Source organism: Phocoena sinus, chromosome 18 (assembly GCF_008692025.1).
Source record: "Phocoena sinus isolate mPhoSin1 chromosome 18, mPhoSin1.pri, whole genome shotgun sequence".
In the NCBI taxonomy this organism is placed as follows: Eukaryota; Metazoa; Chordata; class Mammalia; order Artiodactyla; family Phocoenidae; genus Phocoena; species Phocoena sinus.
The window spans coordinates 71,381,492-71,395,797 of NC_045780.1; the positions used below are offsets into that span (position 1 = coordinate 71,381,492).

Here is a 14,306-nt window from a genome sequence, read left to right on the forward strand (position 1 = left end):
TGTAGTTCAGCCAAATATTTCAGAGAAGAGATTGGTAAAGAAAGGAGATGAATGCAACATAAAATAGAGAATATAGTGACATCTAGGAAAAGAGGATGAGTTTATACGTATTGCTTATTGGCATAATCAACTTTTATAAATGTCTTAATATATCCAGTCACTTAATAACTTGGCTTACAAGTTTGGCAGTTATCAAGAGCACACCGAGACTTACAGGGACTGCTTTTCCAGAATGTGTAAGCAAGTGACTGCACCTTTCTCTTTCAAGATTAGTAGCATTCCTGTCATATTTAATTTCTTGGTCAATTTTTCTTTGAAGTCTCCATAGAAGCAATGAAAGTTCATATTACTGGCTCTCCACTAACTAGCTGTATCACTTTGGGCAAGTTGAGATTATTTTTCCTGTGCATATTTCCTCATTGGTAAAAGGATCTATTTTATGAATTGTTTTGAAGAATAAATAAGTTAATACATGTAAAGTGTTTAGAACAGTGCTTTGTAGATAGGAATTGCTCTTTAAGTGCTTGCTATTATTATTGGCCTAAACGATGTGTATTTTCCTGTCAGAATCTTGATGGAGAGCCCTTTAAACAGCATCTAAAGGAAACAATTTCTTACAAATCAAGTGTACACTCCTTAGTTGCTGTTCCTTAAAAAAATATTTTGTATTCAAGAAATGTTGCTCTGGTTTTACAAGCACTTGTAGTACTGAAATGTTCACATTGGCTATTTGTTTTTACCCAGCTTTCAGGTAGTAAAAAATGACCAAATCCTGAAACTGTTACTTTTCCCGCTACTAAGCCCCATCATCAGGCCAAGCTGGTGCAGCAGCTATAATACTTCCCAACTTGCCTTCTCCCAGACGCTGGAGGGGCTCAGGCAAGGTGATCTACAATCCAGTCACACTCTGTATTTCAATTTTACCCACAGAGTTTTTCCCCCTCGTTCACTCAACAAATTAATTTGAGCACCATTACCCACTAGGTGTTTCATGTTAAGTCACTGATCTCAGAGCAACCACAAAAGAAGTGGCATCTCCATTTTATTCAGATTCTATATGGTGAAGAAACTTGCCTAGGATCCTAGGATGTCTCAGTTTGCTAGGGCTGCCATAACGAAATACCAGATTGGTGGTTTAAACAACACATTTATTTTCTCATAGCTCCAGAGGAGAGAAGTCCAAGATCAAGGTGTTGACAGGTTTGGTTTCTCTTGAATTCTCCTTGGCTTGCAGCTGGCCTCCTTCTCCCTGTGTCCTCACATGGTTTTTCCCCTGTGCAATCATCCTTAGTGTCTGGGTGTCCAAATTCCCTCTTATAAGGACATCAGTCAGATTGATTAACTCACCCTAATGGCCTCTTTTTAACTTAACTTTGAAACGGCCCTATCTCCAAACAGTTACATTCTGAGGTATTGGGGATTAGGGCTTCAACATATGAATTTTGGAAGGGGACACAATTCAGCCCATAACTCAGGGTTATGACATGGCTCAGATGGGATCTGAACTAACATTTGCCTGGCTTGAGGAAATTCTCTTTCAACAGGGTGCAAGATGCCCTGCAGAGATTTAGACTTGACGCTGGCAAAGTGGTCATTTAGGCAATATTTATAGGATTCCTGCTAAATATCAGGAATGGGGTATGTAAGTCAACAAAATAGTTCTTGATTTCAATAAGTTTACAGTCAACTGTAAACTACTGGAGGCGGGGAGACAAAAATTGAACAGGCGATTATATTAATTCCGGCAAAATACATTTTGGAACAACAGTTCTGGGATTACTTTACACACTGAGGAAATGAAAATAAGTACTTTGTCAGGATTATCCCTGACAGAAAATTAGTTGTGACTAGGTCAAGTAAACTTGGCTACTGGAACCCATCTGTTTGGGCAAGAACATAGCTTTGCTAAAAACTGATTTCTAATCAATCTTTTCACTGATTTTGAATCTAGTTTCAGTGGTCCAAATTTGAACCAATATATACGATAAGGCTATCATTTATTAACTCCGAGTGGTAAGTACTTTGCAAACATTACCTCTGATCCTTGCTTAAAACCGTCTGCAAGATTGGCTTTATGCCCGCTCAGTTTACAGATGAAGAGACTAACTCTGAACAAATGCGACTTGAACAACGATAAACATCATAACGTAGCTCGGTCGGGGTGTGAATCTCAGCCCGAGGGTCCGAGCCACCGTCTACCCAGGTGCTAATCTGGCAATTAGTTTCTTGTTACTTCTGATCTACATGCCGTGGATTCCTAAATTTTACAGGCCGGAGAAGACTATATTTCAAGGGTTAAGATTTTAAATCGTGTTACAAGTTACCGGACAAATAAATACTTACTAATTACAAACACCAACCAAAGGGTCCATCTTTCACATGTAAAACAATATTCAGTATTAAGAGTTTTCACAAGTGGCGGCTCAGTGGGAAAAAACTGATACCGGTAAAGCACCTAGAAAACCGCAACCTCTGAAGGCAGACGCTTTGCGTACGGTTTCAACATTTAACAGCAACAAGATGCCAGTGTGGAGGAAGCAGGGCGCCGACACAATACAAACACGAAGACCGAACCACCCCCTCACTTCCGGAGTGTAACGGCACAGCGGATATACATCAGCGTGGGGAGGCGGGACTTCCGCCCTGCGCGACGCATTAAACGGAAGCCGGGCGGCTCCATTTCGTGTGAGATTACGGCCCCCCACCCCCAGAGGAGACAGGGGTTGCCTGAGGGATGTCTTTTGGCTGTTTATCTCGCCTGAGCTGTCTCCTCACCCTGGTCATCTGTTAGGAGTGCAGAAGTTTGGGCCAAAGCGCTGGGCGAGACGAGGACCTGCTCCTCTGTGCCTCCGACTTTCTCTGGGCCCGTCTTTCTAACGCGAGGCCGTGTCAGGTTCTGGGAAGTGCGGTTTTCGCCGGGGCCGGTTTTCCCTGGAAAGCTGTGCGCTCCTGGTTGTTTTCCGTCTTCTCCGGGTGGGAGCTTGGGGAGTTCTTCTCGGGGTCCGGGGCGTTGGTGCAGCCCCTTGTGGAAGACTTGGAGTGAAAGGTCTCCCGCGATCCCGCCCGCGAGACGCGCTCCGAGGGCACACCTCATTCATGGGAGTCCAGGGGCTCTGGAAGCTGCTGGAGTGCTCCGGGCGGCAGGTCAACCCGGAGACGCTGGAGGGGAAGGTCCTTGCCGTGGGTATCCTTTTCCGGGTGTCGGTGCCACGGATGCACGATGGGTGCCAGGATTTTGCTCTCAGGTTCTCCAGGGGGCGCAGAGGGGCGTTGTTAGGCTGAAGGTCTCACCCAGGCGGGTAGGTGTAGGGTCTTCTTTGGGATGTTTCCTTTCTTTTCTTTTTAAAATTAATTTTTATTGGAGTAGAGTTGATTTACAATGTTGTGTTAGTTTCTGCTGTACAGTAAAGTGAATCAGTTATATATATATATATATATATATATATACACATATATATACACACATATATCTACTCTGTTTTAGATTCTTTTCCCGTATAGGTCATTACAGTGTATCGAGTAGCGTTCCCTGTGCTCTACAGTAGGTCCTTATTAGTTATCTATTTTATATGTAGTAGTGTGTATATGTCAATCCCAATCTACCAGTTCTGGCTTTGCAGTCACACAGCTTTGGATTGGAGTCTTGTTTTAATCACTTAGGGGCGGTGCTTTGCGCCTGTGTATGCGTCAGTTCTCTCATCCATCAGTTCTCTCATCCGGGAAGTGGAGGTGATAATAGTCTTTGCACACAGGGTTGGTGTGAGGAATGAAGGGGTTATTTAAATGAAAGAAGCTTAGAATAGTGACTGTCGCTGCTAGTATGGTAAATTCTAAATCTGTTATCCCGACAGGGAGGTCAGCACGGAGAAAACGAAGTGGACTTCGGACCAGTAGTTTTGCCTGCTGTCCTGAGTCTTGCTTTATGTTTGTTAGAGGAAGAAAAGTGTGGGCAAGTGTTTGACCTTTTTTTTTTAAAAAAAAGTAACTTTTATTATCTTTTGTTATGTATTTTGGAATAGGAAATTCATATAGTACAACACTGAAAAGATTTCAAAAGGTCTACAGTGAATTATTTTCTTCCCAGCCTCTATGATGGACATTTTAAGGACTGTTGATTGTGTGCATGTTTGGCTGGTTTTGTTTGTGCCTTTGGGGTTTAATGTTTTTCTTCATTACCAAAACATGTGAAGGCTGTTTCTGACATTTTGATCTTTTTATTCATTAAGCAGTCTTCATTTTCTTTTTCTTTCTTTTTCTGAGTGTCTGTTGTGTTCCAGAAGCTGGTGGTACCTTACACCAGTTCCCTAAGTGGGAACCTATGAGCCTAGGATCTCCACTCGGAGTGGAGGAGACAGTCATGTAATAATTGCTGTCCCGTGGTAAATGCACTGTCAGAGGATGTGGGGATTCAGTGAAAGGAGCCATTGACTTTCGTATAGAGACAACTTATACATAATGGAGCATTGATAATTTTTTAAATAAAGTAACATGATGATGATGATTGTGTTTTTTGCAATGTGAGTCATCTTGAAATAACATCTGTAATGAATTGTGGCTTAAAAGTTTTATGCCAGGTAGCTTGTGGGAAAGTTTTTTTAAAGCACACGTGCTATTGCTGCCCTCTAGTGGTTTCTCAAATTACTGCTTTCTGAAGATTTTCTTCATAGAACTATCAATATGTTGTACATGTGAATGAAAGCATTTTTCAGTGTCAGGAACACTTAAGACTTCAGCAAAGATTTAGATCAGTTTACGTTGCAGCCCGTATGAAGAATTAATAATTTGTAAAACAATTGAGATGTGATGTGAAGTTCAGCATTCTGATTTTTTAGAAAGTTGTCCAAAATAAATGTAAAGAATTTAATTTAGATCATCTATTTTCAGATGACTCAGAAACTTTTTTGGGACATGAAGTCATATTCATTGGGTTATTAGGCTTTTCTGAAAGAATGAATTATTAAAAGAAGACTGTCAAAGGTAATGTAGTTACAATGATAACTTCATATATATGTATATATATATGCATATATACGTATATGTAAAAGGAGACTAGTTGGTTGCTGTTCTCTAATTGATTTTGCTTTGTTTCGTTTTCATGGGAATTCCAAGTCAAATATCTGAAATATATTCAGGTTTTTTGGTTTTATTTGTTAATAAAATTACTCATGACATACGAGTTTCATAATTTATTCTTGGATCCCTAAAATAATTTGGTCTTTTTACCATTTCTAGATGAGTGTCTTGTTTACTTATGCAATCTAAGTGTTTGTGTCAAATAATAAAGAATTAATAATTAAACTTTTGTCTCTTATGGACCTTAACATTTGTAAAATACATGTAACTCTATTAACAAAATCTTACAGTCTCTTTAGGCTTTGCATACTAATAGGGGTTAATTAAATTTTCCATCGCCTAACAATAGAACTAAAGTAATTTATTTTTTGTTTCAAAATGTTACTGGTCTTTTGGGTCTCATCTGTAAAATGGTTTTTGGCTTGGCTGCACATTTAACTTTTCCAGTCCTAGGATAAATTTAATGTTGCCTTTTATAAACTTATTGAAATTAGACAAATTAAATTATGGAAATATTTTCAGCTTGCCTAATTCTGCATATTTCTTTTTTAAGAATTTCAAGCTGCGGGAATTCCCTGGCAGACTAGTGGTTAGGACTCTGTGCTTTCACTGCAGAGGGCGAGGGTTCAATCCCTGGTCGGGGAGCTAAGATCCCACACGCTGCACTGCACGTCCAAAAATAAATAAAATTTAAAAAAAATTTTTTTAATAGTATATCTTTATTGGAGTATAATTGCTTCACAATACCGTGTTAGTTTCTCTTGCACAACAAAGCAAATCAGCCATTTGCATACACATGTCCCCGTATCCCCTCCCTCTTGTGTCTCCCTCCCACCCTCCCTATCCCACCCCTCTAGGTCATCACAAAGCACAGAGCCGATCTCCCTGTGCTGTGCTGCTGCTTCCCACCAGCCAACTGTTTTGCATTTGGTAGTGTATATATGTCGATGCTATTCTCGTTTTGCCCCAAATTCGCCCTCCCACCCCATGTCTTCAAGTCCATTTTCTATGTCTACCTCTTTATTCCTGCCCTGAAACTGGATTCAGCAGTACCATTTTTTTTTTTTAAGATTCCATGTCAGCATACGGTATTTGTTTTTATCTTTCTGACTTACTTCACTCTGTATGACAGACTCTAGGTCCATCCACCTCACTACAAATAAGTCTATTTCATTTCTTTTTATGGCTGAGTAATATTCCATTGTATATATGTGCTACATCTTATTTATCCATTTATCTGTCAATGGACACTTAGGTTGCTTCCATGTCCTGGCTATTGTAAATAGAGCTGCAATGAACATTATGGTACATGACTCTTCTTGAATTATGGTTTTCTCAGGGTATATGCCCAGTCGTGGGATTGCTGGGTCATATGGTAGTTCTATTTTTAGTTTTTGAAGGAAACTTCATACTGTTTTCCATAGTGGTTGTATCAATGCACATTTCTACCAACAGTGTAGAAGGGTTCCCTTTTCACCACACCCTCTCCAGCATTTATTGTTTGTAGATTTTTTGATAATGGCCATTCTGACCAGTGTGAGGTTATACCTCATTGTAGTTTTGATTTGCATTTCTCTAATAATTAGTGTTGTTGACCATCTTTTCATGTGCCTCCTGGCCATCTGTAGGTCTTCCTTGATGAAATGTCTATTTAGGTCTTCTGCCCATTTTTTAACTGGATTGTTTGTTTCTTTGATATTGAGCTCCATGAGCTGTTTGTATATTTTGGAGATTAATCCTTTGTTGTTCCATTTGCAAATATTTTCTCCTATTCTGAGGGTTTTCTTTTTGTCTTGTTTATGGTTTCCTTTGCTGTGCAAATCTTTTAAGTCCCATTTGTTTATATTTGTTTTTATTTCCATTACTCTAGGAGGTGGGTCAAAAAAGATCTTGCTGTGGTTTATGTCAAAGAGTGTAAAAAAAAAAAAACCAGAATTTTAAGCTGGAACGCTCAACCTGGCTGAGAATTGGCACTACCTGTGATTAATTAAAAAAAAAAAAGTCCGATCTCAATCTCTATGATTTAGAATTTTAGGTGTACCTATGTTTAGCAATCTGTGTTTCAAAAGCTTCATATCTGGTTCCAAAGGACAGCAGAGTTGAGAGCTACTGATCTGAAATTATATTTTTCTCGTTGATTATAGCATTTAAAGGAATGGGCTAAGTAGAAACTTATTCCATCTGATACAATGGTGTAGCAACCAGAAACAAGCCAATTAGAAATATTTACCCAGTAACAACACCATTGACCCAATACAGAGCTAAGCCAATGCCAGATCCTACTTCCAGGATGGATCCTCTTCTGACCACTTCTCATCATCCTCGCCACTGCGTTCTGCTTTCCCTCGGGCTGTTGTAACTAGTTTAAAGCTGGCTTCCTTATAGTTTATTCCTCACATGTCCACTGGGGTGATCCTTCAGTCACATTCTAGAAACCTTCCAGTGACTATATACACCCATCACTTCCTCTTACTGCTCCTCTGGCCGTGCACCTGCCATGTTGTCCTTAAACGGAAGCCTGCTTCTGTCCCAGGCGTTTGCATTTGCTGAACCTCCTGCCCCACTGTTTTCTCCCTCGTTCCTCTTTGTTCGTTCAGGCCTCCGTTAGTTACTTCTTTCGATAGGACTTCCCTAACTAAAGAGCTATTGACCACCAATCACACTTTTGTCCTTTTACTCTGCTCTATTTCTTTCTTGGCACTTACCAGCAACCTAATGTATTAGACGTCTGTACTTGATTTTCATTGTTTTCCCCATTAGAATGCAAGTTTCTCAGGGGTAGGGGCCCTATCTGTTTTTTTCATAGCTGTATTGTTCACTGTTCTATCCCTAGGATCTTGGATATACCTGGCACCTAGTAGCCCTCAAATATCATAGGAATGAATCTAGTAATAGCTTGCTCTCCACTAGTTATTTTTTATGTAATGTTTATTAAGTGAATTGTTGATGGGCCTAATTTTTTATGGTAGTAAGTAGGTAATGTGCATTCATTTAAATATTTAACCGTTCATCTCATTTGAAAGCAGGTCTTTGTTGCCTCCTGTGTGCTCTGAGAGGGAGAGCAGTGCCCAGCATTGTGGTTTACACATGTCATGGAGCTCACAGTCTGGATTCCCCCCGCACTGGTTGTAAACTCCATTAGGGCAAACGCTTTGTTTTGTCCAGTACTGTATCCCCAGTGCATAGAAACATTTCTGCCATGAAATAAGCAAGGTGTTTTTGAATAGGAGTGTGTAACTGGAGGTCTTAATCTCGGCTGAGGGCATGACCCCTAGACTGAGACCTAAGGGTAGGGAATCTCTAGGCTCAGAGAGGGAAGGGCTCTTTCAGGCTGAGGAAGGAGCAAGGAGGAGACCCTGGAGGCAGGAAGGAGCTTAGTGACTTCCAGGGTTTGAGAGAAACCCAGTGGCTCGACATGAGCCAGGAGAGGTGAACAGAGGACAGATCATTCAGGGTTCGTAGGCCGTGGGAAGGACTTTTGGATATTATTCTAAAGGCAGTGGGAGCTTTCCACTGTAGTTTTCACTACAGGTCTGTCGGTGAAATCTAACATAACAGTTTCAAGATAGATAAAAAGGTAGAACTGATAGGACCTGGCAATGGCTGGGTGGAGGCGTACGTGGGATGGCGCTCAGGGTTCTGGCTTGGGTGGATGGGAGTGACATCCACTGAAATGGGGGCGTGAGTAGCCTGCTGAGAAGGCACGGAGTGCAGTTTTGATCGTGGTAAGTCTGAAGCGGCTGAGGCATCAGGTAGAGATGTCAACGAGGCCGTCCGACCTGGAGTTGGGAGAGCGCTCTGGGGCAGACGCGCGTGTGTGGAGCTCGGTGCTCTATGGGCTGTGGTATGGGGGGCGGACGTCACCTGGGTAGCCAGTGCAGACAGGAGGAAAGGGGAGGGCCTGCGGGCCATCACTGCCGAAGTCAGCACTTTAATGGTGGGTCGGGGGAGTGGGCAGAGGGCTGTGTCCCTCTCTTATGAACAAATAGAAAGCAATCTGTTAAAAAGCATTCTTTAGTAAAGTTTAAAAATATAAGAAGACTCCAAGAAGGAAAAATTAGGTAATCACAGCAGAAGACAACTACTCTTAATATTTTGATGTCTGAACTTCGAGTCTTTTTTTTTAATATTTAGCATATTGCATATGTTACAGAATGGAATTATATTTTCCACACTTTTGTAACCGTTTTACTTCCTTTAATAATATTTTGTGACTCTCTGCCTCATGTGCTTCTGCGACTTCCATTTTTAAGAGACCCTTGGATTCCAGCAAATCACTATATCATAATCTAATTTAAAAAAAGACCTGTTGGAAAACTTTTATTCTTAGTATTTTCATTATTATAAACAAGCCATCTTATAAGTAACTCTTATTGTAAGTCTATGATGATTTCCTGAGGATAAATGTCTGGAAGTGGAATTCTTACATAAAATAGAATGCAAGTTTTAAAGTTTTTTGCTATGAATTGCCAAATTGTTCTCCAAAAAAGTTGTGTTAATTTACTAAAATTCCATACAGATCATTGGTTTTTTTTTTTTTTTAAAGAAGCACTTCTTTGCGATTAGACTTCTTAAAGGAGACATATGTCTATGTAAGATTTAAAAATTCAGAATGTAAATAGTGATAACAGGTCCCAAATACAGTTAACTGATTTTAGGTAGATTCCATCAGGGCTAACCATTTTTCAGTTTCAAGTAAGTTGTGATGGGTGCTCAGTTTTAATCTTTGGATGATATCAGACATTAGGAATTTGAAATTGTGAGGGTGAGAGAAGAAATTGCAAAGTGTTTTCCATTAACAATCCTTCTAGATATTAGCATTTGGTTAAACCAAGCACTTAAAGGAGTTCGGGATCGCCATGGGAACTCAATAGAAAATGCTCATCTTCTTACTTTGTTCCATCGGCTCTGCAAACTCTTATTTTTTCGAATTCGTCCTATTTTTGTGTTTGATGGGGATGCTCCACTATTGAAGAAACAGACTCTGGTAAGAGTCATCTATTTTTTTCTTTATGCATTCTTAGAAAGAAGGAAAAGTTCACATAAAATTTAAATTTTCTCCTTAGAATTTTGGAAATCAAGACTTAACTTCGACATATATCTAGTTTAATTCAACTTTTAAAAATTTATCTTGAACAAACACTTTTCTTTTAAAAGAGGTTTGTTTCTGAAAGTATATCACAGGTGCAATAATATTTAACTTTTAATAAAACTACTGAAGTTACAATAGAGAGTTTTCCCCTAAGACAATAGAGTGTCTTCTTAGGTGTTCTACAGTTAAACTTACACAACGTTATATGGCAATTTATCTCAGTTAAAAAAGAGGAAATGGAAAGAATGTTTTGATATTTCTGCCTTGTATTAAACTGTAAGCACCGAGACTATTCCATTTTTCCCTGTTTTGGACATTTCTTACAAGATGTTTCTATACATTTTAGGATTTCTTATGACATAATCTTGGATGTGGAAGGACAGAGTTACATACCAGTAATGTATTTTTATAAAAACTAATATCAGGAATTGGTTTTGGCTTAACAGTGGCATTTTAAAGAAGAAATTAATTAATATAATAATCCCTTTAGGGAAGCACTTACTTACTTGTATATCAAGTTTTAGGCTACTTAAGGACAATAAAGGATGTTTAAAAGAAATTGAAAGTAAATTAATAGCTTCCCAAATATATTGTGTGATAGCCCATTAAGTACTGGTTAGTTGGAAACTCTGGGTGTCCTTTCCACAGCAAAAACCTGAAGGTATTCACTCATACGGTAATTAGGAGAAGATACCAAAACAACCATAGTCCGAAAACTCAGACAAACCAAATTCTCTAGGGAAAAAACCCACAGAAGTGTTTTTGATATACTAATACCTTGAAATAAAATCCTGTATCCTTTCTTTTCACAGGCTAAAAGAAGGCAGAGAAAGGACTTGGCAACCAATGACTCCAAAAAAACTACCGAGAAGCTTTTGAAAACATTTTTGAAAAGACAAGTTATCAAAACTGCCTTAAAAAGCAAAAGGCAAGAGGGGAATTACATTAATTTTAAAGATTAATTTAAAATATTTGCATCAGATTCTTGTGGCTGCCTTTCCGTAATGAGAGAAATAAATGGGGTGTCCATCTGACCTAGTTGAAGTTGTGAAAACTCTCTGTTCTGTGAGAATCAGCTCTGATCACGAGAAAGGAAAGCTGCCGCGCTGCTTTTGCACATTTTACTCTCAGAACACTTTTCTTCACGCCGAGACCAGGTCCCCTCTTTCTGGAGGCTGCTCTCTTGTCCAGCAGCCCGGCAGCCAGGCTAGCAGGGGCCGAACCCATCGCCCCTGGGTTTCCCCTTTTCACCTCCTCATCAGCGTTTGTGTGATCACTGGGGAGTATTATTGACTCTCAGAATACTGTTTCCTGTGATCTCTGTTGAAGTCTCTGTGTACTTTTCAGGGAGGAAGCACTTCCCAGTCTTACTCAAGTTCAAAGAGAAGATGACATCTATGTTTTGCCACCTTTACAAGAGGCAGAGAAAGATAGGTAAATGTTTTAACTACTTAAAAATGTTATTGCTGTATTCAGACAGATTTAAACCTTTCTATTTTATCTACATAAGGCATGTGGGAATTAATGCATCTGAAATACGCATTCTCGACACCTTTTAGAATATTTTTTAAGACTAAACTTTTTATTTACTACCTTTGTGTTTTGGTGGTTTGTGGCAGTTTTCTTTTCTCATTCTCTGGAGCCTGTGCTAGCACTGTTTATTTAGAATTCGTGGAGACGTGGATTCTGGTTTTTCTTACACTTCACTGACCCCAGCTGTCTCTACCTGCTTCTCAGCCCGGTGTTTTCTCTCTCATGCCATCACTAAAGTCCGCACACTACGTCTTCCCTGCTAAATCCAGTGGCTGCTTTGCATTTCTCAGCCTGATGTCTGGGACCCTCTCTGGCCACTCTTCCTCGGGCACCCCTGTGCACTCTTCCCTCCGGCTGGATGTTAGTCCTCAGCAGCTTCTTTGGTTGACGTGCAGGTGGAGGGCCAGCTTGTCCTTCCCCAACTCCTTTCCCGGGGCTCCTGTGAGGCCACACAGCTTGTGAGTTACCGCCGCGGCCATCATCGTGTCATCCTGGCTTCCACACTTCTGTCTGTGTCTCCATCTCTGATCGTACCCTTCTGAGGGAACCCCTCCCTGCCAAGCCCAGTGTCTGGCTGGTAGTGTAGAACCTGCTAAACCCAAATCTGATGTTGTCATTTCCTCGCTTAAAACACTTCCTAGATTCTTCCTTCTCTAGGATAAAACTTCAACCCCTTAATCAGGCAGTGTAACTGCAGGAGATTTCACAAAGCTCCTGGGGTGAAGTGACCCCTAATTGCAGCTTCGGCAACCTGCTCTGCCCTGGTGATGGGAGATATTAGGTCATGTTACGATCGCTCGCTTACAGGTGTCCCCATCACACTGTGAGACTGAGGCCGTGTTACTGTTGCAGCTCCCATAACTAGCAGCACCTTGCACTCAAGAAATATTTTTGTAGGTAGTCACTAAATCATAGATATTATAAACATGTGTTTGACTTTCAGTTCAGAAGAGGAGGATGAAAAAGAATGGCAAGAGAGAATGAATCAAAAACAAGCACTACAGGTATTTAAATAATTTTTGAATTCAGGATTTATTCTATTTGAAATGAATAACATGCAAATGAATAATTTTAATGAAGTAGTATGGATTTATGAGTGTTCTTGGTAAAAAATACAAAAACCTTCTTTAGTGTGTGTATATATGTGTGCCTGTGAATGTACATACATAATATACACAGACTCATAAACATATGTATGGAATTATGCCTATCTAGATATCCACAATAAGCCATCTTTCTTTTACAACCAACCAATAAATAAATAGAAATAACAATAAATGCTTGTATAAAAATACGGGAAGCCTATCACCCATGAATAACTTCTAGTAACATTTTGCTGTATATTAGTACCCCTCCCGCCCCCGTGTAGTTGAATACCTCTCTGTGTGTGTGTGTGTGTGTGTTTGGGTATGTGTATGTGTATCAAGGGTATGTGTGTATGTATATATTTATGAAGATGTATGTTCACGCACAGGCCATGGTTACCTATTGCTGCGTAACTTAGTGCTGTGAAAACAGTCTTTTATCATCATCATCTTCTCTGTTCTGGGGCTTGATGAGCTCAGCGAGGCAGTTCCCTCTCAGCGTCTCCTGTGTAGGTGCAGTCAGATGGTAGCTGGGGCTGGAGCCCCTCAAAGACCTCCTCCCCCACGTGCCCGGCAACTGTTGTTACCTGTCAGCCAGAACCCCTGCCTGTGGCCTCTCCGTGTGGCCTGAGCTCTGGCACAGCTTGCCACTGTGTTCCGGGGCAGGAGCCCAAGAGGCAGTGCCAGCAGGGCCCGCGCTGCCCTTTCTGGCCAGCTGTGGGAGGTGCACAGCCTTCCTTCCATGGCGCTCTGTTCACTGGCAGCTGGTTAGGGCCAGCCCCCACTTAATGGGAGGGGAGCTAGGCGAGAAGAGGGTCAGAGAACCGTGCACAGGTTGCAGAGCCACCACCACGCATATTTTAATGCACAACTTGCTTACAAGTTGAGGTTGTGCTGCATATACAAGGTTTTGTAATTTTTTCCACATTTCTCAGAAGAGTGGGTAACATTCTTTGATTCCCAAGCTCACCGTTTCTTGTATGTTCATGTTATTCTGGTATGTCTGGTAGAAGACTTTAGAGCTGAAACTGCAAGATTCTTCAGCTTGTGAAGGTCCTGCATTATTAATGCAGCAAGTGAGCACAGTCTTGATGAAGACCGTGGTCCCTGTGGGCAGAAATACTTGCAGTTAAGTCCAGGCTCTACAGCTCACTAGCTGTGAGATCTTAGACAAATCAACTTCTCCAAGGCTTTATTTCCTTTTTTTTTTTAAACAATAATATTGATGCTTTCCTCGTAGGGACAATGGGAGCATTCCTGAGGGAAAACATGGGAAGCTCTGAGCGAAATGACTGGCCTGTCCTAAGTGCTTGCTGGTTTACACACACACAACATGCATACATACAAGAGAGCACATTGTATTATTTTATCTTTACTAATGACTACTTTTGATTTTAGGTTAAGAGCAAGACAGAACTTATCTAACTAAGGGGACTGTAAATATTGTTCACATTCATAAGGCTTATCTCTGCCTCAGGGTCTTTGCACTTGCTGTTCCCTCAGCCTGAGATGTTCTGTCCCAG

The 14,306-nt window shown here is 40.6% G+C and overlaps 1 protein-coding gene across 2 annotated transcripts in view; it reads left to right on the forward strand.

The window, feature by feature from the left end:
- The first annotated feature begins 1,210 nt into the window (after nucleotides 1-1,210).
- The window catches only part of ERCC5 (ERCC excision repair 5, endonuclease), a 30,168-nt gene continuing 17,072 nt past the window's right edge, over nucleotides 1,211-14,306 (forward strand). For both annotated transcript variants that reach the window (XM_032610874.1, XM_032610875.1), the window contains exons 1-5: nucleotides 1,211-3,184; nucleotides 9,885-10,060; nucleotides 10,978-11,093; nucleotides 11,513-11,599; nucleotides 12,642-12,702. In XM_032610874.1, coding sequence (XP_032466765.1) covers nucleotides 3,097-3,184; nucleotides 9,885-10,060; nucleotides 10,978-11,093; nucleotides 11,513-11,599; nucleotides 12,642-12,702 — 528 coding nt within the window. In that variant the 5' untranslated portion in view covers nucleotides 1,211-3,096. The remainder of the gene's footprint in view (nucleotides 3,185-9,884; nucleotides 10,061-10,977; nucleotides 11,094-11,512; nucleotides 11,600-12,641; nucleotides 12,703-14,306) is intronic.